This window comes from Corythoichthys intestinalis, chromosome 11 (genome assembly GCF_030265065.1).
Source record: "Corythoichthys intestinalis isolate RoL2023-P3 chromosome 11, ASM3026506v1, whole genome shotgun sequence".
Classification (NCBI taxonomy): domain Eukaryota; kingdom Metazoa; phylum Chordata; class Actinopteri; order Syngnathiformes; family Syngnathidae; genus Corythoichthys; species Corythoichthys intestinalis.
The window spans coordinates 24,979,724-25,006,095 of record NC_080405.1 but is presented as its reverse complement, the minus strand read 5'-3'; the positions used below and the strand labels follow the sequence as shown (position 1 = coordinate 25,006,095).

Below are 26,372 nucleotides of genomic sequence, written 5' to 3'. Positions count from 1 at the left end.
GATCTACGTGATACTAATGAAGCAGTAACTTTAAAGTTGTTAACGAGTACATTAATAGTAGTATTACTTGTGTAAAGCTGTCAACTAATGGACCATTTTGCCTTACTAGTGACATGTAGGACACCAACGTTGTCGTATTAGTGAATAAAGGTTACTACTATTGAGCATCCGCATGCGTCGTATAGGTAGGCCAAAAGTAATGTTCTGTGTGTACAACCAACACAACCGTCTTTAGGACTCGAACCTACTGTTGCTACTACAGTACAGGTTAATGTAGTTTCGCGAGACAACAAAAGGGGGCGACAGAACAAACACTGCTAATGTTAAACGGTGTACTGTAGTGACGGTCAATAGCGTTTACAATATTTCTTACTGTAAACGTGTTTCCTAGGTTGCAGCCAGAGTGCGAATATAACCAGCTTCATCACACAAACATACGTTATAATCAAGAAACTAAAGGAAAACTAAGAGCCAAAGTATTTCTGACAAGTTTTATGGAAGAGTAGGAAACAAATAGCGGTAGTGCATTGAATTTGCTGGTTTAGGCACGACCAGCTTTAAAATAACCCTGTCCGTCCACCCATGTCCTCCCCAAAAGGTGTTAAAATTAGTCAACAAAGGAGTCAAGGTTTTTTTATTACACAGTTTAATCAACACACAAAGCTCAACGAGCCTCTCAGGTAATTCAATATACAGAGGTTTGTGCAAGAAGAGTGGGTTCTCCTCGCACTCAAGAGCCCAAGCCAGTCCCAGAGCCGTTTAAGATGTTAGCCTCTAAATTTAACAAAAAAAGCAAATAACAAAAAGAAAATAAGCAGCCTAAAGAGTTATAGGGAGATGGATGTGTGGGTGGGATTAAAAACGCAGGTTGAACTAGGAAAAATTCATTTCTTAAATACCTGGTCCGAAACCTTCACTTTGTGAAAAAGATGGTGGCCATTGTAAGGGTGACGTGGGTTTACGGCTGTTCATGTGTATGTGTTGTAGTCTTATATTTAATACAGAGTGCCCTTCAACACAGTTGGTCTGCTTTCTCAACAGTAATTAAAAAAAAAAAAAAAAGAAAAAAAAAAACACTAAACAAAGGATTTCAGAGTGTAAAAATTCCCCCAAATTTATGTGTCCCTCCTCCCCCCAAAATGGAAAAGAAACCGGTCCCTTCAAAGTTAGATGTTCAAAGGAATGCTTTAAGTGATTGACTATTTGTGGTGGGTGACTGAGTATGGGGGCGCAAGAAAGGCTGTAGGAGCAACCCAACCTGTAAGGGAAGTAAATAAAACAGTACAGACGGGGGAAATAAAATGGTAGGGGTACTACAGAAGAGGCGCTTATTACAATTGCAAGTTGGCTGTTAGTTTGAGGCAGGGCAGGCAAGACAGAAAAATGGAGACAGGTTGGGGTAGGGAAGACAACACAAATGGGGGGGCAGAGGTACTCTGGTGAGGGGGAGGCGTGGCTCAATGAAAGCACTCCAATGGAAACCAACAAGATCTTATTTTAAACTTTTCATTTGTTTGTATGTGTTTTTTTTTAGTTTGTTTTCTCTTTACATCTCAAGCTCCCCAAACGTTTGCCTTAGAGCTGGTTGATTCTGCTCTATCAACACTACATTGCATACTTTTGTGTCCATTCCCGGGCTATTTTGTTGTACCTGTGGACAGAGACAGAAATGGCGACAAATCAGAGGTTTCTGTCATTTAAAATGTGCCATTCAGATATGAGAGAAAAACAATGAAAGCATGTTTCTTCATAATTTATGTAGTCTATGTACCTACATGCTTTTGTTCTGACTGTATGGTATAAAATCAGACCAACATTTTTGGCTTCATGTCGAAGGCTGTGAATACTTAGGTGATGTCTTAGTTGTTATTTTAAAGAGCTTTTCCACATTGTCAGTATGTGCGTACTTCCAGCGTACATCAAACAACTTCAAGTGAACCAAAACGAGGACCAAGAAAACATACTTTTCCCTGTCCGTCTTGTAGATACGGGCGATCTCGGGTACTAAGGGGTCATCTGGGTTTGGGTCGCACAGCAGAGAGCAGATGGAGAGCAGAACTGGGAATCACAAGTCAGAGGTGTATTAAACATCATTTGTATTACAAGTGCCAGCATTTTTTCCATTGTCTCGGAAATTTCAGCATTAAAAAACAAAAACAAATCCGCAATAGTATTTTTTATTTTTTGATAAAACACAAGAGTCCTAAATTTTTTGCGTGCCCCTTTTGGTGAAAGGAACCAAATCTTTGCAAAGGCAACATTTGTGCCAACAATTTTGGGGTGCTGAATAAAATCTGACCATAGATTTGTCTTTTTTTGTAAACTGTTTTTTTTTTGTTTTGTTTTGTTGCAAATACAGATTTAAATTATTTGTGTGATCCAAAATTATTGCAATACGATCATTTTAACAAAGTGGGTGTACAGCTTAAAGAACCACCATTGCTACTTCAAGAATTGGCAAAAAACTAACAACATGTAGCAAAATAATATCTGTTGTGCCATGTTTTGCAGACACGGGAGACCAACAATATAGAAAATGTGACGTGGTGTACTGCACTGCTGCCAAAGTTCTCCAATATGTGGAAATCAGTCCACTATGACAAGCCAAGACAGCATAAGGAAAATGTATACAACTATGCAAAGTAAATACAAGTTTCACTGGTATTGGGTGAAAATACTTTTTAAATTTGTATAATAATATATGGATATACTTTAGTTTTCATGCAAAATTAGCAGAATATTGTCGTGAAAGATTTCAGTGCATTTTGAGTTTCGATTCATAAAGTTTACTCTTTAAACATGAGAAACAAAATATATAGTTGATCAAAATTTAAAATGGAGTGCACTTCTATAGCACTTTTCTGCTACATATTCTGCTTCATACAGCGCCAAAAACATGTTATACGTGGCACGTTTTGCTGCAATTCCAAAAATCCTATTTTTTGGCTGATGGTAGAATGAGGCTTTGCGATTTTTGAGCCATCGTAACATCATCCTGGATTGATATAGCAAACATAGCCTGGCGTGGGACACCTCATATTTCAATAAAAACATAGGTAACTCCCGCTCTCCCCTAAAGGATCCTGCTTGGTCCGTCCTCATCTATGTTCCAGGGTCCCCCCACAATTGATAAATCTAAATTCAAGACTTTTAAGACCTTTTTTAATGCCATTTCAACTGAAAATTAATACTTTTCTTGCACTCATTATTTAGATCATATTGAATCATATTAAATAAAGAACTGAACATCAATTCTAACCTCAATTACTAAGTGTGTTTGACAAAAGAATGCACATACTGTATATTGAAGATACAATTAAAACACATTTAAAGTAACATTATAAAGTCTGTCAGAATTTTTTAAACACACACACAATATGACAAAAAGAGGAGGAGGACAGGACTCAGACCAGCCATCTTCTGTAACAGGCTAGCCGCTAGTGCACCTGCCAAGACCCCAGTGAATATGGCTAACTCTTGAGTTAAAATAGCTAAATTCACATTCATTCGAAAGGCAAACCGAAATGTTTAAGCAGGTCCATTGCCTTCGCATGACCCATAAACTGCAACCTAAAGTTTCTGGATCTAACTTGAGCCCCTATCACATACTCCAAAACAATGGGAATATCGCGGGACTTAACCGTGCAGCAGTTGTGCGTGAAAGCAGGCGTTAAATTAAATTAGCTAAATTAAACTGAAAAAATGACCAAAATTAAAATGTCAATTATTACATCGGGCCGGGCCAGGGTTCTTTCTCTCTAACTTTTTGAAATAACTATATATTAAGGATGTATGAATGATAAACTAAGGTATACTTGTTATAAAATAAATAATTTGGATTGAAAAAACGCGCTGTATGGTCATTGCAGAGCCAGAGCGTGCCTATACGCACTTTTTAATCTTCCCCTCTGCGAGTCCGCAAAACTGCACCTGTTTATTTATATTTAACAAACTTTTCCAGCATTATTTCATTGTGTAAATAAATTTATAATGATCATAAAAATATGTAGTCTATTTAAACATTAAGAAAATGTGCGTTTTTTTTCTGCCAACTGAGAATTCGTTACAAAAGACAGGCTTTTATGCAGACATCGTCACAAATGTTATCACACAAAACGCGGGTCGGGCTATACCCGCGGACCAGTTCGGGTCGGGCGGAAATTTTTAGGCCCGATTCTACCTCTATCTTAAAGTCTTGATGAGCTTAAATTGACTGCAGTTACGAAGTCGGGAATGCTTCCTCCGGAAAAAAACACGATTTGACCATCATTATGGTTAACAAACTTTTCCCCCGTTATTTCATTGTGTAAATGCATTTATAGTCATAAAAATATGTAGACTATTTAAACATTAAGAAAATGTGCGTTTTTTCTGCCAACTGAAATTTGTTACAAAAGACAGTTAAGACATCGGGAACGCTCCCTCTGGATCAAAACGCAATATGACCAACATTGTGACAGCCGATGCCGACCAAAAATGACGTAATATCCAAAACAGATCACCAATGGACTCATTTGAAGTATATGAATGGTGGTCTGTTTTGGTGTTCAGAATCCACAATACTTCTGCCTGCAGGGTTCTCGTTCCACCGACAAACGGACGCATTCCCGATGCAGAGGTGGGTGGATTCTCCGTTTTGCCTGTTGTGGTGGTTTGGCACGCACGAGTTGCATTTTGATTTGTAGTGCAGTGCATCGTAAAAATTCTATGCGTCATCTTTGTTATGGATTTAAAAAAAAAAAAAAAAAAGGTTTGCATGGATGTGTCATGGATATAATTTAGGTTGCACTGAGATGTTCTTGAAAATTAAGACCACGGTGAAAAAATTCCAGACTTACAACAGCTAATTTAATACTTTTAATACCTTTAATAATGGAAAACTAAATTCAATGCTTTTTTAATACTTTTAATAACCCGCGGGTACCCTGTGTTCACTGCAGAGATGGGAAGCTCTCTCTCCCTTAAACAGTACAATAGTCTCATTTTGGATCGATAAATTGCTTCTCCCTTCCCATTCAAATGACTAATTGAGCCATCGCCGATTTGTGCACGGCTCTTAATTTTTTTTTTTTTTTTTTTTTTTTTTTTTTTTTTTTTTTTCATTGCCAAATTGTGCGGTGGCTTGAAATACTTTTTCCATTCGCTTGCCCGATCGGGCATGCAATTACAGTGGGGCAAATAAGTATTTAGTCAACCACTAATTGTGCAAGTTCTCTCACTTGAAAATATTAGAGAGGCCTGTAAATGTCAACATGGGTAAACCTCAACCATGCGAGACACAATGTGAAAAAACAAACCTAGAAAATCACATTGTTTGATTTTTATTTTATTTTACTTTTTATTATTATCATTATTATTTTTTTAACCGGTCCTGTTCAGCTGTTTGACACTGAGAATGGAAGTCTAAGTGCCCGGATAGTCTGAACAGTTTTAATGTTTCTCATTGAGAGTCTGACATACTCCCATTGTGATCACTCAACATACCTCGTTTATTATGACAAAGCAGCGAACAGGAAGAGGTTATGGGGGAACAGAAGAAAAGAAACACAATAGAAGAAAGAAAAACACAAACTACAACAAGAAATAGATTGAACACCAAGACCAATTACTAATATGTTGGGGCTATCGTCAGCTAGATGTATTTACGGTTGACACCATGTGGGGGGCCTGTTGACCAGGGAAAGAGGGGGACGGGGGTGGGGGAGTCTATAAGCTAAATGACTGAAAGGGGTAGAGTGTACACAAATCAGCTCTGTGAACTAGAACCCAGTAATCGTGTGAATCCAGGCACACGCGAGCCCCACCAGGCGCGCGACAGCCACGCAGACGAGCGGCGACGCCACGCGGGCACCAACCGAGCCAGCCCAGGGAGGGAGGAAGGGGGCATGGGGGCCAAGCACAGCCCATCCCTCCTCCTGCAGGCCAGCATAGGAGCAATCGCCCCCCCCCCCCGGATCCAAGGTGGTCCCCTGGGCCGCCCGCGCACCCATCAACCGTCCTTCAGGGATAGCAAGAGGGGACGCACCACCAACCCCACGCCTACTCCCACCCGCGCACCTGGACCACGAGCTACAGCCGCAGCCCTCCAACTGGCACGGCACGCCACGGGACCTCCAGCGGCCCAAGCCCAGGGCAGGGCAAGGTCCCCCGCCGGTGCAGGCAACACCCACCCGATATACCGGCGCCCAGCCAGCAACCCGCGACGGAGCACAGGGCGAATATCCAGTCAGAGAAGAGAGGGGAAGGCGGAACCAGGAGAACGCAAATTTCTAATTTCTAATTTGGAAATAAATTCTTTAAAAATCAAACAATGTGATTTTCTGTTTTTTTTTTCTTCCCCACATTCTGTCTCTCGTGGTTGAGGTTTACCATGTTGACAATTACAGACCTCTCTAATCTTTTCAAGTAGGAGAACTTGCACCATTGGTGGTGGACTAAATACTTATTTGCCCCACTGTATATACAGTGGGGAGAACAAGTATTTGATACACTACCAATGGGTTTTCCTATTGGCAGTGTATCAAATACTTGTTCTCCCCACTGTATAAAGGGCACTTGCCCGGGAGTGACTTTTTCTTTCCCCGGGCAATCGGGCAGAGTATTACTTGAAGCCCTATATTATAGAAGGCTTCATTTTTTGGTGCATTGATACCAGCATTTTGGGGAACATATACCTAAAATGCAAATACAGGGTCCACCCAGAATTGGTAAATCTAAATTCAAGGCTTTAAAGACCTTTTTTAATGCCATTTCAACTGAAAATTAATACTTTTCTTGCACCCATTATTTAGATCATATTGAATCATATTAAATAAATAAAGCACTGAACATCAAATTTAACCTCAATTACTAAGTGTGTTTGACAAAAGAATGCACATATATTGAAGATACAATTAGAACACATTTAAAGTAATATAAAGTGTCAGAATTTTTTTGAACACACACACACGCACACAATAATTATGGACAAAAAGAGGAGGAGGACAGGACTCAAGCCAGCCATTTTCTGTAACAGGCTAGCCGCTAGTGCACCTGCCAAGACCCCAGTGAACATGGCTAACTCTTGAGTTAAAACGGCGAAATTCACATTCATTCGAAAGGCAAACCGAAATGTTTAAGCAGGTCCACTGCCTTCGCATGACCCATAATTGCAACCTAAAGTATCTGGATGTAACTAAGGAGCCCCTATCACATTCTCCAAAACAACGGAAATATCGCGGGACTTAACTGTGCAGCAGTTGTGTGTGAAAACAATTTCCCGTGTCATCTGACATGGGAACAGTGTTTCCCACAAATGAACGAGACTGTGGCGGGCCCGAGAGCGCGCGCGGGTAGTAGAGTAGCATTTTAGAGTAGTATTTTATTTATTTATTTATTTATTTATTTATTTAAGAGACGCAAGGGGAACGAGTAGGAAGAATGGGAGAACGAGCGAGATAGCGAGAGATAGCGGTCGCATGTCTTAGCAGCACGCTGTTATTTTGTTATTGTTTTTCTGTATTATTGTTACCACAATCAAGTGGGTAAGCAAATACAGACTTCTCTCCTTCTTCCCCATATCCGGGGCATTACAATAGTTTGGATCGGACTTGTCGGCGAAAGTGAGCGGTGGATGGCCGTCTTGGACGTAAAGCAAACTTTGAACTTGCGCGGAGAGGTGGGGCACAAAATAAAGCTTTGCTCTACTTTCAGAGCGTTGGTCACAGTAAAATATTTATTAGTTCAAGCAGAGTAAAATTATACATATTCACGGTACAAGAACGTCGTTTCCGTGTCCATTGATTGGTGAGAAAAGGCTGTTTGTACGAGTGACGCGTGGGCACTCCCGTCAGGGGGGACATTTCGCGTGGAGTGGCTATTTTTCGGCACAACATCGGCGCGCCAACTTCAGACAAATTAGGACTGACGAAACTTTGATAAATGCGCCCCCCCCCCCCCCCCATTTCGCGAGCTCTGGGACACTCGAAAAATGACTCTCATACCTCTCCTTGCTAAGTTAATGGTACCTCGATGTGCGTTTGTGTGGAAATTTAGTTCCACGAACAACGGGGGAAAAACTATTCACCTTCTCACCGAATCAAGTAAAACTCTTTACACGGCTATTAGAATTCCCCCAGTCCTGTAAATGGGTCAGTTGACAGAAGGACTGTTATTGTTGTGGTAATGTAGTACTTACGAGGGTCAAATAAAAAGGAAAAAGGAGGACTACGACGGCGGTCTGAAACCCGCGGCTCTCGGGCTGCATGCAGCTCTTTAGCGCTGCTTTTTTTTTTTTTTTTTTTTTTAATGGAAAAAGATGGGGGAGGGAAATATATTTTTTGTTTTAATAGGATTTCTAGGAGGACAAACATGACACAAACATTCTTTCAATTCATTAATACTGTAATGAAGTTAAACTTGTGGTGGCATCGTACAACAGAGTAGTCACGTGGTGCGCTATAGGATCCACTGCAGGGAAAATAAACATTTAATCATGAAGGCTAATTATGTATTTCTAGCCAACTTAGTCATTTTTATACTAGGCTAATATAGCTAGTATTGATAATTATAAGGCTTGTACAAGGCTTTGAATTTTTTGCTGCTCCAGACATACTGTATCAGTTTTTTTTTTTGGGGGGGGGGGGACAAATATGGCTCTTTCAACAGTTTGGGTTGCCAACCCTGAGTCACTATGAGATGTAAGTCGTACTATTGCTACGAGAAAAAAAGTCGCATTATTACATAGGGTAACGTAGCTGTAATCAGCTACGCATTTTACATACATATACCGTAGCTGAGAGCTATAACATTAGCCTAGCTAATGAAATATTTCGAATATATCTTTGTTATGGTTCTTCTTGGGGGAAAAAAATAATGAAGAAAAAAATAATAAATTCACCGTGGCACGACATGGTGAGGCTGTCTGACTCGATGCAGCCCACCACCACAGTTTCAAAAAATCCTATGGGAAACACTGTGGGAAGCAGTATGCGTGAAAGCAGGCGTTAAATTCCCGGGTCACAGCCGATGGCTGATGACTTAAATATCATAGTGGCGGCCAATGTAACTTCCTCCCTCTTCGCAGTAAGAGGAAAAGCGGTAAACAAACATCGCAATTATAAACATAGCAAGCTGGAAACAGCTAAATTAAACTGAAAAAATGACCAAAATTAAAATGTCAATTATTACATCGGGCCGGGCCAGGGTTCTTTCTCGCTAACTTTTTGAAATAACTATATATTAACGATGTATGAATGATAAACTAAGGAATACTTGTTATAAAACAAATAATTTGGATAAAAAAAAGAAGGCGCTGTATGGTCATTGCAGAGCCAGAGCGTGCCTATACGCCCTTCTTAATCTTCCCCTCTGCGAGTCCGCAAAACCGCATCTGTTTATTTATATTTAACAAACTTTTCCAGCGTTATTTCGTTGTGTAAATAAATTTATAATGATCATAAAAATATGTAGTCTATTTAAACATTAAGAAAATGTGCGGTTTTTTTCTGCCAACTGAGAATTCGTTACAAAAGACAGGCTTTAATGCAGACATCGTCACAAATGTTATCACACAAAACGCGGGTCGGGCTTTAATACCCGCGGACCAGTTCAGGTCGGGCTGGATTTTTTAGGCCCGATTTTACCTCTGTCTGAAAGTCTTGATGAGCTTAAATTGGCTGCAGTTACAAAGTCGGGAATGCTCCCTCCGGAAAAAAAACACCATTTGACCAACATTATGTTTAACAAACTTTTCCAGCGTTATTTCATTGTGTAAATGCATTTATAATGATCATAAAAATATGTGGACTATTTAAACATTAAGAAAATGTGCAGGTTTTTTTTCTGCCAACTGAAAATTCGTTACAAAAGACAGTTACGACATCGGGAACGCGCCCTCTAGAACAAAACGCAATATGACCAACACTGTGACAGCCGATGCCGACCAAAAATGACGTAATATCCGAAACAGATCACCAATTGACTCATTTGAAGTATATGAATGGTGGTCTATTTTGGTGTTCAGAATCCACAATACTTCTGCCTGCAGGGTTTTCGTTCCACCGACAAACGGACGCATTCCTGATGCAGAGGTGGGTGGATTCTCCTTTTTGCCGGTTGTGGTGGTTTGGAACGCACGAGTTGCATTTCGATTTGTAGTGCAGTGCATCGTAAAAATTCTATGCGTCATCTTCGTTATGGATTTAAAAAAAAAAAAAACTTCGTCACGGATATAATTTAGGTTGCACTGAGATGTTCTTGAAAATTAAGACCACGGTGAAAAAATTCCAGACTTACAACAGCTAATTTAATACTTTTAATACCTTTAATATTGGAAAACTAAATTCAATGCTTTTTTAATACTTTTAATAACCCGCAGGTACCATGAAATAAAAACTTGCTCTTGTATTGTTATTTGGGTGGGGAGCACTACATATCAGAACGTATTTGACCTGAGATATTGCAGTGCAATTCATCTTAACATAACATATTCAAAATTGTTGTTGTACACCTCACCTCATAAGAACACTTTGGGCCTTGCAATACACAACAATGGACTGTCTAAAATTGTTGCCTGTCCCTACACTACATCACTTTATTGTTACCAGTCATGTTTGTGTTCCAATGTAATGTATGCACTTATGTTAGTCCTGTGATATGTGATAGTGAAACGCAATTTCGTTTTTTTTGTATGACCGGTGCATATGAAGATGACAATAAAGCTGACTTTGACTTTATATGATGATATATATACAAGGACAGTTAAATCATTTAATTTATACCATTGTATGAATTTTGGGCCATATCGCTTAGCTCTCGATCTCAGAAGCAGTTAGTCTATGCAAATAATATGAAAAACAATGTTTTTAGTAAATATGTACATAAGTGCAAAATTTAAAACAGCCAGAAATATCTAAGTAGAGATCAGCTAACAAGCCATGATAATTTATATGACAAGTGGCTGCCATTTAATGTTGTCTTTTCAATAAATTTTAATTTGTTTCAATAATGGGCATTCCCGCCACCTGTGCGTCTTGGCAATCAAAGTAAAAAGACCCCTGGGCTAGAAAACAGCTTTGCTTGGCTCTATAAATTCTTGTCTAGTGAGCACAGTGAGAGCAGACGTGTGCTCTTAGTGTAAAGGCCAGCACGGAAACACCTACCTTTGGAGATGGTGAGGGCTGGAGACCATTGTGATCGCAGGATGTCAAGACAAATGCTGCCGTTGCTGTTAATATTTGGATGGTAGATTCTTGTTGTAAATGAAACCTAAAGACAACCGCAGTTGATTAATATACAGCACTACGGACACAGAAAAGCTACGATTATGAACATTTGTGTATCTGTGCTTGTTACATTGTAGTATGTCGAAGTAGTATTTATGCACAGCACTTTGTTGCAGTAGCAGTTGCTCTTACAACGCTACATAATTAACATTCAGGCACAAAAATGGGTCAGGGTTAAAAAGGTGAGAAGGGTGTGGAGGAAATATTTTCCGGTACACTGTACAACTAGGGCTGTCCCAAACGACTAATTTTCTCCTGATTAGTCAGCCAACTATTTTTACGATAGTCGACTACTCTATTAACCCCCCCCCCCCCTTTTTTTTTTTTAAATTTACTAATTTACCAATGAAATTTTTGATGACGCTTATTAATTCACAAAAACATTTTGGAACACTTAAATTCTTTATTTAAGTACAAATAAACACGTAAATAACAACAATAAATCACAAGTAAACGATGAGGTCAAATGCTGACAGCATTAACTAGTGCAAAAGAATGGAATGCAAAGATTCAGAACACTGACGTAGCCTTTCCAACATGATTCAAAACAATTCTTAAAAAAATGTCTAGCATTAATATTATAGTATACTACTATGTACAGTATATATATACTGTATATAATAGTATTTTAGTCATTGCCAATCAGATTTTTCATAAAGAGTGCCATTTTAAACCTATTCTTAGCGTAGAATCGGAATTCTGAAGTATGTGGGATTAACTCCAGAAATCGTTATTTGTTTGACAAACATTACATGCTTTTATTTTGAAATGTTCAGCATAAGTACGTTCGCTAAATCGCTAACAGTAAGCTTTACACTCCGCACAAAAAAAAAAAAAAAACTTCTCTTTTCATCATGGTCAGTAATCAATTTTTTTTCATTTGCAAATGCTGTTAACCAGCCATTTTTCATGTTTGAAGTGTCACCTTTTCACCGCAAGTTTGCGTTTTGGAGAAGACTGCTTATGTTTTATAGCAGGCTAAAGTAGGTTGTCTTTTTTCCCCATTGACCTCAATGTAGCAATACTAAGATTTACAGTGTTCAATATAGATGTGTTTCCTTATTTTTTATGTCCGAACATTTCTTCTCTGACGTGTTGATGACCAATAAACATCTATAAGCCATCAACGTAACGTGTACGCGCACGCACAGATGTATGCAAGCATGCATGGGACGATAAAACGCAGCCGTGAAAATTACGCCCTCATTTTTACTTACGGTGCGATAAATGGATTCATTGCATATTGCGACAGGCTTACCAACTTCAATAAAACATGCCATTAGTTAGATGGACTTACAATCTGCCAGCTTGTAACTGTCTCCGGTCATCTTGCAAAATTACAACTGGATGACGGCGCTTTAGGTGTTCATTCACGGCCGACGTGCGGCCAAGCTTGGCATTGAAGAGAAAGGACACAACAGTGTTCCCCTCCTTTTTTTCGTTGAAATAAGTCAATGTTTTGGCCACTCTGGTGCGGTTTTTGGTTTTGTGCCTCTTTCCCCGCTTGCATACCAAGCGTCCAACATTAAAAAAATCTCCCGAACCCCACACCCTCCCCCCCTAAAATTTTCTCCGGATCTACACAATTCACGTAGGTCACCCTTTTTGACTTCATAATGGAGAATTTTGCCAAAAGGTGAGAGATTTTCATGCCTAAACATTGAATTGAAAATTATTTGTACATTTTAACTGCTTCCATTATTTAATGTACAGTATTCATGTCTTGCAAACCTTTGGTGGTTTGAAGGGGTAGTCTGTGGGGAAGTGGATGGTCAAGAAGAAAACCCCGCCTTGGTAAGGACTGTCACCCTAATGCGGGAAGAGGAAAAAAATGTAAGCATTAATGCATACACAAAAGGAGCTACAATCCAAATACAACAAGCTATATGAAATTTTCTAGCGGCCATGTCAACCTGAAGGCAACCTTCTGAGGGGAATACTTACAGGCCCCATTATTGTGGCTTGCCAGTGAAAACCTGTAAGACAGAAATCGATTACAAGGGCACAGTAGTAGGTGATTTCAATTTTTTTTTTTTTAAATGGCATTGCTTCAGAAAATCTACATTTTGTCCCCAATTTGCTCTACTTTACATTGCTATGGAAGACTACCAGTGGGCCACTTGTCAAATTAGGTAACCAAAATTTACAGGTGCAGTGGTACCTCGACATACGATCGCATCGACACACGACCCTTTTGACATCTGACGTAAAATTTGACTCGTAAGTATCAGGACATGCTCGAAATACGACAATTTATGACAGTGTCGCAATTTCATTGTTTTCTCGCAAAATGGACACACGGCAGATTTTCTTGTGAGACAAATCAACATGTCTCAAGAGGGTTAGTGCAGGTGGTGAAAAAAAGGAAAGGTGACACCATTAAAATTAAGAAGGAAATGATAGAAAAATATGAGCGTCGACAATTTGGCAGGAATATGTCTACTACGATCTGGAGGACGAATCTCATTATTATTATTGTAACATCGGCCAGGAAACCGCCAGCTTCGTCACATTTTTAATCATTTATTTCAGAAATTGTGTAATGCAAAACGGTTACTGTTCGCTGTAGCCGACGCCATTAATAACAGAACATGAAAAGAGAAAGTTAAAAACTCTACTGCACCGCTCTCTCTCGTCACTCACACGGTGCATTCAGGAGCAGCATGCAAAACACAACAGCCACATTAGAACCCAATTCGTTACATTATTATTATTGATGTTATTACTATAATAATTCCGATTTGTAACATAATTTAATTGTTTTGCTATGTGTAATTGCCATTTGTAATTGTACCTGCTTTATTAAGGATTTGGCATAAGTTTTTGGGCTTTGGAATTAATTGAATTATAATGTATTCTTATGGGAAAATCCCGTTCAACATAAGACCTTTTCTACATACACACATTGTCCTGGAACAAATTAAAGTCACATGTAGAGGTACCCCGTACGTATAATTATTATTTATATTATGTTAGGGAAATTTCTTTTTTCAGTTTTTATATTGTACATAACTCAAGACCAAACAAAACACAAAGTCAAAATGAGTCCATTAATAAGAACGGATAAGTCATGAAAGCTATTCAAAATTACAGAATTACTATATTCTAAGAGTTGTAATATTACATATATTATAAGCACGTATAAGGAATACAATTAAGACCCCGGGTCTTAACAGCTGAATTCAACCGATTAGGCATGGATTAATTGGTATGCTGTAGTGGTGCTCAGCCTCTCCTAAATGCTGTCAGTTTGTGAACTATTGCCCCTTTTCCCAATGCACAGCTCCACTCGCTAGCCTAGCCCTCTCATAGCGATGGCCTGATTCACAGTAATTAGTGAAAATGTTATCTATCTACACACATTTGTAGTATTATAAAGTATATATCATCTAGATATCAGCCAACACCTATATATTCAGGTATATTTAATTTTACTTACACTTTTGTATAATGCATGCCACCCTAATTCCTGATACGTTTAGCAAAAACAAGCACCATTATACTTGAGCAATTACAATAACTACAAGGACGGTAAATATGAAAATCATTGCAATTAATGAAGATAAGCAGCGTACAAGTTGGGTGTATGGGGCAGTACCATTTCTGACAGGGCCACTTCAACTTGGCTCATGGTGGCCCAACTCAAAAAGGCTTATTGACAGATCGTAACATGTGGGATAACGGCCTCCCCTCTTGCGCTCTAAGGTTTTGTTATCATTTATAAATGCATGGGTGAGATAAGGAGACCTCAGCTATATATTTGCAGGTTGGAATCACATCCGAAAAATGGTTGCTGGAGCACCCATGTAAAAAAAAAAAAAAAAATAAAAAAAACAATAACTTCCAAACACCCTCACAAAATGGAATTAAACAAATCGGGCTACTCAGTCATTCCCAAGTACTGCCGTTCTGTGACATGAATCGTCAAGCCTTTCTTTGTTTAGTACATACAGTATGTTGGAATGTGTCACTTTTTTAATACCAAAAGAAGAGATCGAATGTCATGCAAAAATGTGGTTTGCTACAGAACGCAGAGAACAAAATGGCAATATTTAATGGCAGACCTGTTCCTTTCACATGAATGGACAATATGGTTGCTTATTTGCTTGCATTTTGGCCAAACACGTAGATATTACATATGAAATGATGATGATTATTAATTATTATTGCTGTATGATTTATTATGGCAATAATATGGAATAATTTTCAGGACATATACCTAGCTAGCTATAGCCAAATAGCTAGGGCTACACATTTATAACAACAATGTGAAAATCCGTCTTTTAAAAAAAATTGTGAGATTATGATGATTGTAGTTATGTCTGGCACACCCAATTCAATGAGTTTGGTATCCATTTCCTATCGTTGCAGCTCGCTTCAAACAAGAATCACTAAGGGTGTCAACAATAATCGATGCGGCGATGCATCCCGATGCGGGGCAGGGACGATTCGATTCAATTCGATGCGGGCAACACGCTGAATCGATTCAGCGCATTTTAAAATATATAAGTACGTTCAAAAATCTTCCCTGCGCAATTCAGGTGATGCAATGGATTTGGTTTCCCCATTTGTATTGTTATTCTCATGTTTACCTGTAGAGAGAGCTACTTTACATTCAAAGCAAGCACGTAGAGGTTAGATCGGGCTTAAAAAAATTCCAGCCCAACCCGACACGGCCCGTTGGTATTGAAGCCCAACCGGCCAGATCAATTAACTATAGATTTGCATGCCCGAGCCGAGTGATGCGAAAAAAAAAAAAAAAAACGCAGCAGCAGCAATTTATTTTCATTTCTTCAAGTTTTCTTACTGTTTAAATAGTCTACATATTTTTATAAGAGTTATAAAAGCCTTTACACAACGAAATAATGCTGGGAAAGTTAATATAAAAAAACCACGGTTTTGCAAACACACAGAGGAGATTCGAAAGGATCACATTTGCCTTTGTGTGCGTAAATAAAAGTCTTTCGTAACGAATTCTCAGTTGGCAGGAAAAAAACGCAAGTTTACTCAATATTTAAATAGTCTACATATTTTTATGAAATTTATAGAAGCATTTACACAACGAAATAACGCTGGGAAAGTTTGATTAAAAAAAAAAAAAAAGCACGGTTTTACAGACACACAGAGAAGATTCAAAAGGATCACATTTGCCTTTGTGTGCGTAAATAAAAGTGTCTTTCGTAACGAATTCTCAGTTGGCAGGAAAAAAACGCAAGTTTACTCAATATTTAAATAGTCTACATATTTTTATGAGAATTATAAAAGCATTCACACAACGAAATAACGGGAGAAGAAGAAAAAGAGGGCTGCGCCACAGCCTCTGCGCATTTTTTTTCTTCTCTTTTTTAATAATTTATTAGTCCGGCGCGGCGGCCCGAGCCGACCCACCGAAACGTGAATGCTTAACATTTCGGGTCGGGTTCGGGCACAAGATCTAACCTCTACGCAGGGGGGACGAGGAGCCCAAATCCGCTTCCTTACCGGAGTAACGTCACAGACAAGCGCAGTTGTAATCGAGAGAGCAGAGAGATAGGACATAACATAACAATGGCTGAAACGGAGAAAGAGGGAGCGAGAAATATTATAGATATAAGATAGGCTAGGCCTACATTTTACTTTTGTTCTACATTGCAATTTAGTTGATGTTTTGTTTGCAACTGAACTGATCCCTGGATTGATATTGCGATAAAGATGCTGCTGCACTACAATATTTTCTTTGTCGTTTTCTTTAATATTTACTTGAATATTTTTATTGATGGGTCGTTGTGACTAAAATACAGTGACTGTTATTACTGATTTTGCACAGGAGTTCAGATGTTGCACTGTGTGAAAGGCTGCTACTGTGTGTAAAAAAAAAAAAAAAAAAGAAAGCCCTGGTCTCATTCAAAGCACTAATTAAATGCTGTGATCTGATTTTTTTTTTTTTAAAGATATATATGAAAGTATACTATTTTCATTTGACTTCAACCAGGAGTGACACAAGAGCCAATAAAAAGTTGTTTAATGTCCGTCCGCTTGTGTTGGCTCATGATTCACGAAAAATATGCTTTGCTTTAGAATTTTAATGCATCCCAGGCTTTAATGCATCGCAATGCATTGCCTAATCGAACCGAATCGAATCGTGACCCTCTGAATCGAATCGAATCGTGGCCTTCCGAATCGTAATCGAATCGAATCGTGAGGGCGGTGTCGATGCACACCTCTAAGAATCACGCATGTGCGTGCGCTTGACCTGTGACGTTACATGGTAGGATGACATCTGTGTGGAAAAACTGTCGACGAAAATAAATGAGTAATTATGACGTTTTTCTTAATAAGATATTTGCGCAATATATTTGAAACCGAACATCATATTGCAATATGCGTATTTTATAACTTCATATCACAGTGTATTGATATACTAGTAATATTGCAAGCTCTAATGAGTATAGTTAAGTAATCTTGTAAAACATAATATCTGTCCATTGCACATAATTGTATTTCTTTGTTTTGGGCAGCCGCTCCACGACTCGGAGGTCCCACTCCCCGTAAATCCGGGAATGTATTTTTAGCGTGTGAAAGAGAGAGAACAATAAGCCCAACGCAACTGGGCAGAGACCAAGACACAGACAATCGGGGAATGACAGAAGCTATAGCGTTTCCTCCATCACACCAAGTAAAATTATTCATTATTGTTATTTCCTTAATTACTACTATCTCATATTACAAATCACATCTTTCATGCATTTGACCGATTCGGAAAGAATGTTTTGTTAGCCTGCTCGTAATGATTGTTTATTTCCCAATGCAATTGTGAAGCAATGGACTAGGTTGGAGCACTCTTTAAGAAAAGCAAAGAACAAATATAATATCCAAAATGATTTAGACCACAGCGTATAGACATTTCTATAGAACAAGCACTGGCAGAGTACCATACAACAACAGTGGGTGGAAGCGCATTAATAAAACGACAGCTGACCAGGTTGGTCTATTTTGGAACTTTATAGCTGTAATAAATTGAAATACACCAAATTATGAGGGTTTGAGTCATTTTTATTAGAGATAGACCAATTATCGGCTGGGCCGATTATCTGTGGCGATATTTGAAAAGTTGACGTGTATCGGCCTTTCTTCTAATCAGACTGAGAATTCGTTACAAAAGACAGGTTTTTATGCAGACAACGTCACAAATGTTATCACACAAAACGCGGGTCAGGCTTTAATACCCGCGGACCAGTTCGGGTCGGGTCTTGAGCCTAAATTGGCTGCAGTTACGAAGTCGGCAATGCTCCCTCCGGAAAAAAAACACGATTTGACCAACATTATGTTTAACAAACTTTTCCAGCGTTATTTCATTGTGTAAATATATTTATAATGATCATAAAAATATGAAGACTATTTAAACATTAAGATAATGTGCGTTTTTTTTCTGCCAACTGAAAATTCGTTACAAAAGACAGTTACGACATCGGGAACGCTCCCTCTGGAACAAAACGCAATATGACCAACATTGTGACAGCCGATGCCGACCAAAAATGACGTAATATCCAAAACAGATTACCAATGGACTCATTTGAAGTATATGAATGGTGGTCTATTTTGGTGTTCAGAATCCACAATACTTCTGCCTGGAGGGTTTTCCTTCCACCGACAAACGGACGCATTCCCGATGCAGAGGTGGGTGGATTCTCCGTTTTGCTGGTTGTGGTGGTTTGCCACGCACGAGTTGCATTTTGATTTGTAGTGCAGTGCATCGTAAAAATTCTATGCGTCATCTTCGTTATGGATTTTTAAAAAAAAAAAAAACAACAAAAAAACTTCGTCACAGATATAATTTAGGTTGCACTGAGATGTTCTTGAAAATTAAGACCACAGTGAAAAAAATCCAGACTTACAACAGCTAATTTAATACTTTTAATACCTTTAATAGTGGAAAACTAAATTCAATGCTTCTTTAATACTTTTAATAACCCCCGGGTACCATGGTTAGTCTAAACTGTAAGTCCTGATAGGATTTTGAGTTTTTGCAGTGTTCAAAATTAATGTATTGTAATATTTCAGGCTATAATAAGGCGGGAATTTTTGCATGCGTTCTTGAATGCACCGCGTGACGTGCGGTGGTGAGGGAGGTCCGGGAGAGCGAGAGACGTGCCTTCCTGCTGTTGTCGTCGTTCTAGCAGGTGCTTGTGCGTCGGCTGCGGCAGACAGCAGTCGTGTGTTGGTTGTTCCACAAGTTCCCAAAAATTAATTGCAACCTAACGAAGCGGGTGACTCTTTGTCAACGTTACAGTATGATACCTGCTGTATTGGAGCACATTAGGGACCAGTGCTACTTGGGTCTTTTATCCAGCAATGACTACTGAGCTAAAATTGACAGTTAGCATTATAAAGTTTTTATTTTACACCCTCATCACTCTACACCGCTATGTTTTCACAGATTAAATAAAGCCTGTATACAAGACATGTTAGCCACGCATCGACAGTGGTCGTAATTAATAGAAACCTAGCCCTCAGCAGGGCTAACGTTACATGAACGAGTGACAGTAACGTTAATCTTATTTATTAGCGCTGAGAAGTCTACTGCTTTAAGATGGTGGCAGTTTACTCACGCCGCTGACTCTGTCATTTCGCATCTAGTTCAACATACATGTGATATCTATGAGACACATCAGACGCTACCTGCTACCAGCGTAGCATCATGCGGGCTAGGTTTTAGAAACGTCTGCGTAGTTTGTCGCAGCTGTCGGCTGCAGTAAGTTTTTTTTTTTTTTAATGGCTTCTTCCTCTACGCACGTGAAATCAGTGCATTGCCCCCATTAAAAGTAGTCCGGGCGAAACGTGATGCTTAGATCTGGCAAAATTAAAACAATTCCTAGAGGTGAATAAAATTACTCTGATCAGTTTTTAAACTCGAGTTAGTTGAGTATTCGTTTCAGCTCTACTTCACACTATATCCTCATCAACCTAATGGTGACGCAGCACCAGCAGCAACGTGGGGTTTAGTATCTTGCTCAAGGATACTTAGACGAGGTCATCATCAGGGCTTTCTTTTCTGTGGAAAATTTTCAGAGAGCTATTTATTTAACCTTTTCTTCAACTTTATAAGAGATTATTTCCGAGTCTAGGAAATTCAGGCACTTCTGGAGCTATTATTTTCTATTTGTGTGATTCAATAATTAGGCTTTAGACATTTCAATGAAGTTCAGTGTTTGAATTATTCAATTGTTTTATGCCAATGTTTACAATTTTAATGCAAATAAATATTGGCTCCAAAAATCGGTTATTGGTCCCTCTAACTACTAATAATTGGTATCGGTCCTGAAAAACCCATATCAGTCCATCAGTATCTCAAGCTCTCTTTTTATGTTTTATTATTTGTATTTTATTTATTCATTCATTTCAGGCAGTAGCATTAATTCTCGAGAGTGATTTTGATTAATATTTTTCGATACTTTCAACAGAACTTTCAGTCAAGATGTTTTAAGGAAACCCTACAAAAGTATTAGGTTGTATAAATGTTTCAATGTGACTTAAGTACACTTTAATCATTTTTGTTGATGTTGGACATTAACATTGTAGTATGGTAAACTTACTGTCATCTCCAACTGGTCCAGCTGAACACTGGGCGGGGGGATCCCGTGCGAAGTCATTCAATTCCTATCACAAACCAAAAACAACAATAACAAAAGTCAGTTATGGGCTTCAGAGAGGGATAAGAGTGGTTTATTTTTGCTGACATGGCATGTCCATATCGGTTGACAAGGGAAGGAAGTAGGGAAGGTTTGCGTTCACAATCTTCATTTTAGGGCTGCAGCTATCGAATATTTTAGTAATCGAGTAATCGACTGAAAATTCTATCGATTAATCGAGTAATCGGATAAAACTTTTTTTTTTCTTTTTCTAGGTAAAGAGCTATTATAAATATACATGACAAAAAAAGACATTTAATCCAATATTGAACTATTTTCAGTCAATCAATGTAGGGCTGCAGCTATCGTATATTTTAGTAGTCGATTAATTGATGGACTAGTTAGTTCATATAATCCAGTAATCAGATAAGGAACATAAAAAATTAAAATACCTGAGCTGAACCTCAAACATTATAAATGTATTTTTAAAAAATGAGAATCTATGTAAAACAAAAGAACAATTGGCTAACTTGCATAGAAAAAGTCCACTAGCCTAAACGCTATAAAATGCTAAAGTTTTTTTTTAAATGCTCTAAACAATTGGTTCAGACACACATTCCCACCAAAAAAACAAAACAAAAAATGGCTAAATATACCTATAAACTAGATTATAAATGCATTTAAAAAAGCATTAGCTCAAACAAAAACTTAGCTTAGGTTGGTCTTAACAGGGAGCAGTTGGATCCAGCCATGTGAAAAGAGGCAGACCAGACAGCAGTGTATCCACCCTAATCAATAAAACTAAATGCAAACACTTTCAAAATAAACCATTACAACGCCACTTTAATTAAACGAATACTCGAGGCAACAAAATTTAATTCGAATATTTTTTTTCTAATCGAATACTCGAGTTCATCGATTAATCGTTGCAGCACTACTTCATTTTAAAACTTATCAAATTTTTCATGTTTGAGTGTGTCGTTGTTTGGTTTTCTGGTTTAGTATACATTTGTTAACACAAAATTAGCTACAGAAAAGTTAAATCCAATAGAACAGCTCGTTTATAATCCCTCTACATAGTGCTGGATGATATATTTTATATTTTATTAAAGCTCCATGTGGAGAAAGAATTATCAAGTCTATTTTGTATCAAACTCATACACCACGATGTTGAGACTTCACGTGAGCTTTGGTTTCACGGGCACTAAGGTTAATGTACGCCGCTGAAAATAGTGAATTTTTTATCAGGCTTTCCCCTACATATTAAATATTGTGGCGCACCGCCACACTAAAATAAAAGCCACCACACCGTGCAAAAAGATGACTTTAAAAAAAATAATAATTTTAAGGCAGTTTCAAACTAGCGGCAGACTAGTATGAAGGGTTCAGCGGCAACCTATTCATTGTGTATTGTTACGTCCGTAACTATACGAGGCCCCCTTAAAATTGTAACGTCCGTAACTACACGAGGCCCCCTTAAGAGACGATCCGCCGGGGAGCTGTGACGTAGAGGGAAGCGAGAAGGCGATAGCGGTCGCATGTCGCGGAAGACCGCTGTTATTTTGTTATCCTTTTTCTTTATTATTGTTGCAACAATAAAGTGGCTAAGATAATACAGACTCCTCTCCTTTTTCCCCCCAATCATGGGCATTACTGTATTTTGGATCGGACATTTCGGCGAAAGTGAGCTGTGGACGTACGTCTTGGATGGAAAGGCAAGTTTGAATGAATTTGCGCCGAGCGGCGGTTCAGAGCGTCGCTGCGCTAATGTGTCAACAACGCATTCAATAGCAGAGGGGCAGAGCTGTTACAGCGATCGGATATACGCAATCACGGCTGACGAAACCTTGATAAATGTGCTTTTTTCCCCCATGTTTCGCGAGCTCTGGGACACTCGAAAAATGTATCTTATACCTCTCCTTGCTATGCTAAATGGTACCTCGATGTACGTTTGTGTGGAAATGTAGTTCACGAACAACAACAAAAAAACTATTCACCTTCTCACTGAAACCAATTAAACTTTCACGGCAATTAGAATTCCCCCCTACACCTTGAAATGGGTCCATTACAAGGGCGTGGGTTTGGTCTCAATATTGGTGGGGACGATATAACAGCATAACCTGCATGTACACTTTTTGTTGGGGACAGGACATTAATAAAACCAATCCGATTAGGTGAACTGGGGTCAGGGCTATGTTTATCACCAATATGAACCTAATTAATTGATAGGCTAAATGATCAATGCAAAAATAAATCTGTATTTACTTGTACTAACTTTCACACTGCAAATTTATAACATTTTAATCTGATGATTTTTCTTAAATCTATTCGAATAATTTTTTCCATCTTGTTTTGAGTGTGAAAGACTAACAGATTAATGGGTCAGATTATTAAATTTATTTTAGGTACATTTTACCATTTGTTCTTATTAAGCCCATACATCTAAAGGTTGGTCATTTTTCACCAAAATCAAGGGGGGAAATGATTTCAAATAATGTTTTGAACAATATAACTTTTTGAATTAAGAACATTTCTGACAAAAAAAAAACTTTTAGATTATATATACTCACTTTTTGCTTAGAATAAGTGTAAGATTATTTTCAGATAGCTATATTTCTTATTTCAAGAAATCGGGAGTAAAATCTACTTGAAGCACTGGCAGATAATTTCACTTATTTCTATTATACTTACACTGAAAACAAGGGCATTTAACTAGTCATCAGCCAATCAAACATGCGTTTGAGGGGGGAAAAATGGTGTCACTGTAAGTCTGAACATAAAGTAATTCACTTAATGGTAGGGTCAATTCTATCCTTACAAAATATGTGAAGACAATCTAAATGACCTCTATAACTGAACTCTTGAATTTGAATTATATAATGCAAATAAGGTTGCCTAAAAGTTGGTGGGGACAATTTGAGCATCCTGAAAAGTTCCTAGCCCTAACGTCCCTATGCAAACCTACGCCATTGGTCCATTAACAGAAGGACTAGTATTGTTGTGTTAATATAGTACATATTAGGGCCAAATAAAAGAAAAAAGAAGGACTCCGAGATGTACAGTAAGTAGTAATATTGCTACAAGAAAAAGTCGTATTATTACATAGGGTAATGTTGCTGTAATCAGCTACGCATTTTACGTACATGTACCGTAGCTGAGAGCGACAACATTAGCCTGGCTAATGAGATAGTTCAAATAGATCTCTGTTATGGTTCTTCTTGAAAAACAAAATGTGAAAAAAAAAAAATTAATTTGTCATGATATGACGCAATTTTGCCGTGGCACGACATGGTGAGGCGGTCCGACTCCAATGCAGCCCACCACTTCCGCTTCAAAAAATCCTAGGGGAAACACTGTTTATTAAAGTTTTTTAAAGTAAAAAGAATGTTTGCAATGCTTGCCACCTCACCAATGGCGAAGAGAGACATGTTCTGGAAACGACCAGGGCTGTGTGCGTAACAGTCACCGAGACAGGTGGAGCCTCCTTAAGCAGCCCTTTGGGCCCTCCTAGGAGTGGGGCCCAACTGAAAGCCTAAAAGTTCCTGCCTGATTAAGAGTTAAAATGATCGCATCCATTCAAGAACGGGTGTGACTTGCGCTATCAAAGAGTTCAATTTCATGGTACAGTTTTTCCTCCGCTTTACAAAATGCTCCAATTTAGCATCGATTCAGGAGAAGCTGCTATCACACTGTAGAGGCTGACTGGTTGTCTCGACTGCAGGGAGATAAGCAGCTCCAGGTCTCGGAAGGCGAGCTGTGATCCTGGGAGAGCCCATCTACGTGCTCCCGCAAATGGCGGTTCACCAACTGCCGCCAAATTAAAGCATATTACAATGATGTATATTTGAACTGTGGATGATCAATGTTTCCTGCGATTCTAAGTCGTTGCTAATCAATAAACTAACTGCTAGTCACAGAGTCTCCATGTCACAAGTACAATAACTCCGAAAATGTACTTCTTAGGTCAGTCTTGATGAAACAAAAAGGAAAAGAAATGTAACTTTTTTTTTTAATCATAACTAAATATACCTTTTTCTTCATAATATACACATCTTCCAATATCAACATTTGGAAAAGAATGTTGTGACACGTCAAGTTTTGGCCATATCGCTAAGCACTACCACCGTACGTCGTAATGTATATTACACAGATTACCGGTAGTTGCTTAACGAATCACCTCCTTAATGCAATAGTACTATTTCGGGTATGACAGTTCGTGCCAACAACGAAGGCAGTTAACATTGAGACAATTTCAACTAAGTGACGACTACTACCTTACAACTGCCAAGGTTCATGACAACAACTGCCGGTTTGGCTGGGCAAACCTCGGCTTATCGTCTAAGCGCAACTCACACTGTAAGAACAGCTACGGCTAATCAAGGAATAATATTTATGGTGGGCGAAATCAACGAGTAGCCAAGAAACGGCATGACGGCGTCCTGCGGCTGGCCCGCTGTCACTAGCACGACATCGGTCGAACGACGAGTGGGGCCTGCTCACATCACCACCAGCATTCCCACGGTCGGATTCTACGACGATGGCAGAACACAAACACATTCACACGCAGTAACATGTTCCCAACACAAAAACGTAAAATACCATTCAAGGTTGCGCATTGTCAAATCAACGTGATGAAAACAGCATCAACTACGTTAGCTGACATCCGTCCTTACGTCTTGACTGCCACAACGCTGAAGCCCCACATTTTATATTAAAACATGTAGTTAGCTGGCATTGTATCTTTGAAGTACATTTATAAAAGGCTTACAATTCATAACCAACACGAATAATAGAGAGTCCAATCATGTTTCACCTTAGTGTGAATGTGTTAGCTTAGCTTAACCAGCGGAAGCATTAGCTTCTCGTTAGCCGAACACCAGGACGTATCAAGATAAGACGTCGCTCGCGTAGAAACGCCACAACCATTTTGAGCAGCACAACATATGGCGATTCCCGACTTCGAGGTAAAACAATGCAAAATGAGGATTCGAGTCACGGGTAACGGAGGCTTTAGTGTCAATTTAGGTGGCCCGTTAGAAGACAGAAAGGCGGCGCATTGCTCCGATTCTTGTCGATGGCTGCCAGGAGACCGTACGTCTTATTGTGCCAATATCATTTTTAAATTCGGAGTGTAATCAAACTAAAGTGCCAACCAGATTGCGGACAACCTCGGCCCAAAATCCCCAACCAAAGTGCGAAATGCAGGGCCTCGCCGCTCACTTCCTTACCTTGTGGATTCTTTTCAGAGCCATTGTTGTGCTAGCGCTTCTGTCAGTGAAAACGTGCGGTTAAAATGGCGATTGATGTCCGTCCGTTGAGAACACAGCGACGTAAATATCATAGAACACGACTATAGCACACTCAAACGTTCGCTATTCGCTACTATAAAGGGCAACCTAGAGATTTTCGAGTCGAAAGTAAACGATGGAAGGGGTAGACCCGCGGTCCTTCCTCCTACTGCAGCGGCTACCAAATCACAGCGGGCCTGTGCTCGTACACA

The 26,372-nt window shown here is 39.0% G+C and overlaps 1 protein-coding gene across 1 annotated transcript; it reads right to left on the bottom strand.

Annotated features, from left to right (window-relative positions):
- Positions 1-477: 477 nt before the first annotated feature.
- ube2d2 (ubiquitin-conjugating enzyme E2D 2 (UBC4/5 homolog, yeast)) lies at positions 478-26,372 on the bottom strand. The gene is made up of 7 exons (XM_057850184.1): positions 26,101-26,372; positions 20,837-20,900; positions 13,209-13,240; positions 12,996-13,073; positions 11,142-11,247; positions 1,965-2,058; positions 478-1,651 (listed from the first exon to the last, which is right to left on the bottom strand). The coding sequence occupies exons 1-7, from the start codon at positions 26,122-26,124 to the stop codon at positions 1,606-1,608; spliced, it is 444 nt and encodes a 147-aa protein (XP_057706167.1). The 5' UTR covers positions 26,125-26,372; the 3' UTR covers positions 478-1,605.